The 2,728-nt window shown below is 38.8% G+C and overlaps 1 protein-coding gene across 1 annotated transcript in view; it reads right to left on the bottom strand.

Annotated features, from left to right (window-relative positions):
• NDUFA9 (NADH dehydrogenase (ubiquinone) 1 alpha subcomplex, 9, 39kDa) overlaps positions 1 to 2,314 on the bottom strand; it is a gene marked incomplete at its 5' end in the record, with an annotated part of 16,186 nt that extends 13,872 nt beyond the window's left edge. The window contains one exon of the mRNA XM_009078334.1: positions 2,269 to 2,314. Coding sequence (XP_009076582.1) covers positions 2,269 to 2,314 — 46 coding nt within the window. The remainder of the gene's footprint in view (positions 1 to 2,268) is intronic.
• Positions 2,315 to 2,728: the final 414 nt, after the last annotated feature.

The following is a 2,728-nucleotide window of genomic DNA, read 5'->3' as shown; positions in this document are numbered from 1 at the left end:
GGAAGGTATCCCTGCCCATGGCAGGGTAGTTGGAGCTACCTGATCTTTAAGGTCCTTCCAACCCAAACCATTCTATGATTCCATGATAAATTGATAAGGTAGCTCCAACAGAAAGGTTTGGAAAGAAGAAACATGTTCTCTCCAACCAAGTTAGCCAAAAGCAAGAAAGAGATTTTCTAAATTAGAAGTGTTTAGTGTTAGTGCACATCCATGCTCATAAAAAGAAAGAGACAGATGAAATACAGAGTGCATGAACACATGACAGACACCTGGCTGCTGACAAGAGCAGACTGTAAGAGCTGCCATTGGAAAACTAGTTTGAGGATGTAACACAAACCCAGTAACTGACTTCTCAACCTTTAGCAAGTCATGGTCACGAGCATTTTCTGGATAAGAATAAGCAAGTTTAATCTTCTCTGTGTACATCTAAGCAGCAAGAATCTAAGCAGCAAGAATCATAATAAAAACAAGATTAGTATTTGATATCAGAATGATGGATGCATTAAGAAACAAGAAAAATCCCACTTGCACAACGAAGGAGTAGATTTTATCCCAATGTGGTTAGGTATTACCAATTATACAGTGGCACTGATTAGAAAATCAAAAGGTTAAGGTATGTTTAGACAGAAATATATTCTGCTAAATCAACTGATAGAATTCAAACCAGAACATCCAACAAGATTTGCCTGCCTGAAGGTTTTTCTTCACTCAGAAATTTGTCTATTCCTATTCTCTCCATACCCCACAAACTAGAAAACAACCCCACATCTCCAATTTTGTCCCAAAAGGCAGTTTGACAGCCACATCAGTAAATAAACCAGTAACACATACACAGTTGTACTTTTCAGATTGGCATGCTTGTAATATAACCTAGCAACTATGATCCAGTTCGCTGATAGAAGCAGATAAAAAAATTAAGACCATTTTGTCTTATACCTACTTCAAGTAGGTACATGACTTCCTAAAAATCACTTCTCCTACAAAATAGGTCCAAGCTTAAACTGGGCATGGATTCTGACTTCAAGGGGTGGATGTGCAGGGCCTTTCCATTACTGAAGCAGAGATCTCCAGACTAACTATGAGAAAGAAGGAAAAGACACTATGATAAACACCCATTTAAAAAAATTTTTAAAAAACCATTAAAAATAACAAACTAAAAAAAAAAAGGAAAAGACACTATGATAAACACCCAGTTAAAAAAATTTTTAAAAAAACATTAAAAATAACAAACTAAAAAAAACCCAAATAAAAACACACCAAAAAAATCACATATTCATTCTGAACATACCTCAAACAGAAATTATAAGGAACATGGCAACTCACCACTGCCATATTCACCACTCACACCTTCACTAGGGGTTTGCTCTTTATTTTTCAGGAAGAGCACACTCACAAAAAAATGTCTGGGCTCTTTATGACCAGCAGGATTCCTTCAAGTATACAAAACAAAAGCTACATGGTATGCTGACATGGTGAAAAGAAAGCTTGATGAGCCATACTCCTCAATGCTTTGGTTACATACACTTCTCTTTCTACAGGTGTGCAAAAAAAACCCCACATTACTCATATTTACAGAATTAAAACTACATCTGTAGTTTCTATCTTCCAGATAGAGACACACTTCAGTCCTTACAATATAAAACCTAAATGCAACACGATTTCAGCCCACTGTGAGCACCCGTTGAAAAACATATTATTAAACAGACCAATCCATATAAAAACAACATGAAAGTTAATCTGAAAGAAAACCCAACACATATTTCAGCTACTTTATGGCTTCTTTTTGCTGTTACTTGTGCAAAGACTATTGGTGACAGGCTGTCCATAATGCTATCACTGTCATACTAACAAATAATATGCAATTAGTGTTTTGTATTCTCCCACCTTTGTGTACACACCTGTCATTGCTTGCCTTACACTATGAGCGGTCAGTGATGAACATCTCTCCTTGTTCCACAACTCTACAAGACCTGTCACAAGTTACCACCATCTGTGGCTACATACACAACCAATACTGTAGTCTGCAACAAATTCTGTTGCCCAGAGAAGCTGTGGCTGCCCTAACCCTGGCAGTGTTCAAGGCTAGGTTGGATGGAGTTTAGAACATCCTGGTCTAGTGGAAAGTGTTCCTGCCTATGGCAGGTGGATTGGAATTAGATGATCTGTAAGGTCCCTTCTAACCCAGGCCATTCTAGGACTTAAACCACAAATATCCATAGTAAATCTGACATATCATCCCCATTAAAAGTATGTCAATTCTTTCCTCACCTTTATCAGACAACGAAACCCATTTGCCATCTCCCACTTTACTCCACTGAGGAGCACACACAAAGAATCAGTTTTAATAAGCAATGGTTCTGTTTTAGGATCATAGAATGTTAACGGGTTGGAATGGACCTTATAGATCATCTAATCCCAACCCCCTGCCCTGGGCAGGGACACCTCCCACCAGAACAAGTTGCTCAAGGCTTTATCCAACCTGACTTTGAACACTGTCAGGGTTGGGGCAGCCACAGCCTCCCTGGGCAACCTGTGCCAGTGTCTCACCACCCTCACAGGAAAAAGTTTCTCCCTAATAGCTAATCTAAATTTCCCTTTTTCACTTTATCCCCATTACTCCTTATCCTATCACCAGCAGCTCCTAACACAGAATCCCTCTCCCGCTTTGCTGGCAAAAACCCAAATACAAGCTTTAAACATAATACTGCTACTTGAACACGACCAAAAG

Source organism: Acanthisitta chloris, unplaced genomic scaffold, assembly GCF_000695815.1.
Source record: "Acanthisitta chloris isolate BGI_N310 unplaced genomic scaffold, ASM69581v1 scaffold7337, whole genome shotgun sequence".
Taxonomy (NCBI): Eukaryota; Metazoa; Chordata; class Aves; order Passeriformes; family Acanthisittidae; genus Acanthisitta; species Acanthisitta chloris.
The sequence above is the reverse complement of the archived record's forward strand: the minus strand, read 5'-3'. Positions and strand labels throughout refer to the sequence as shown.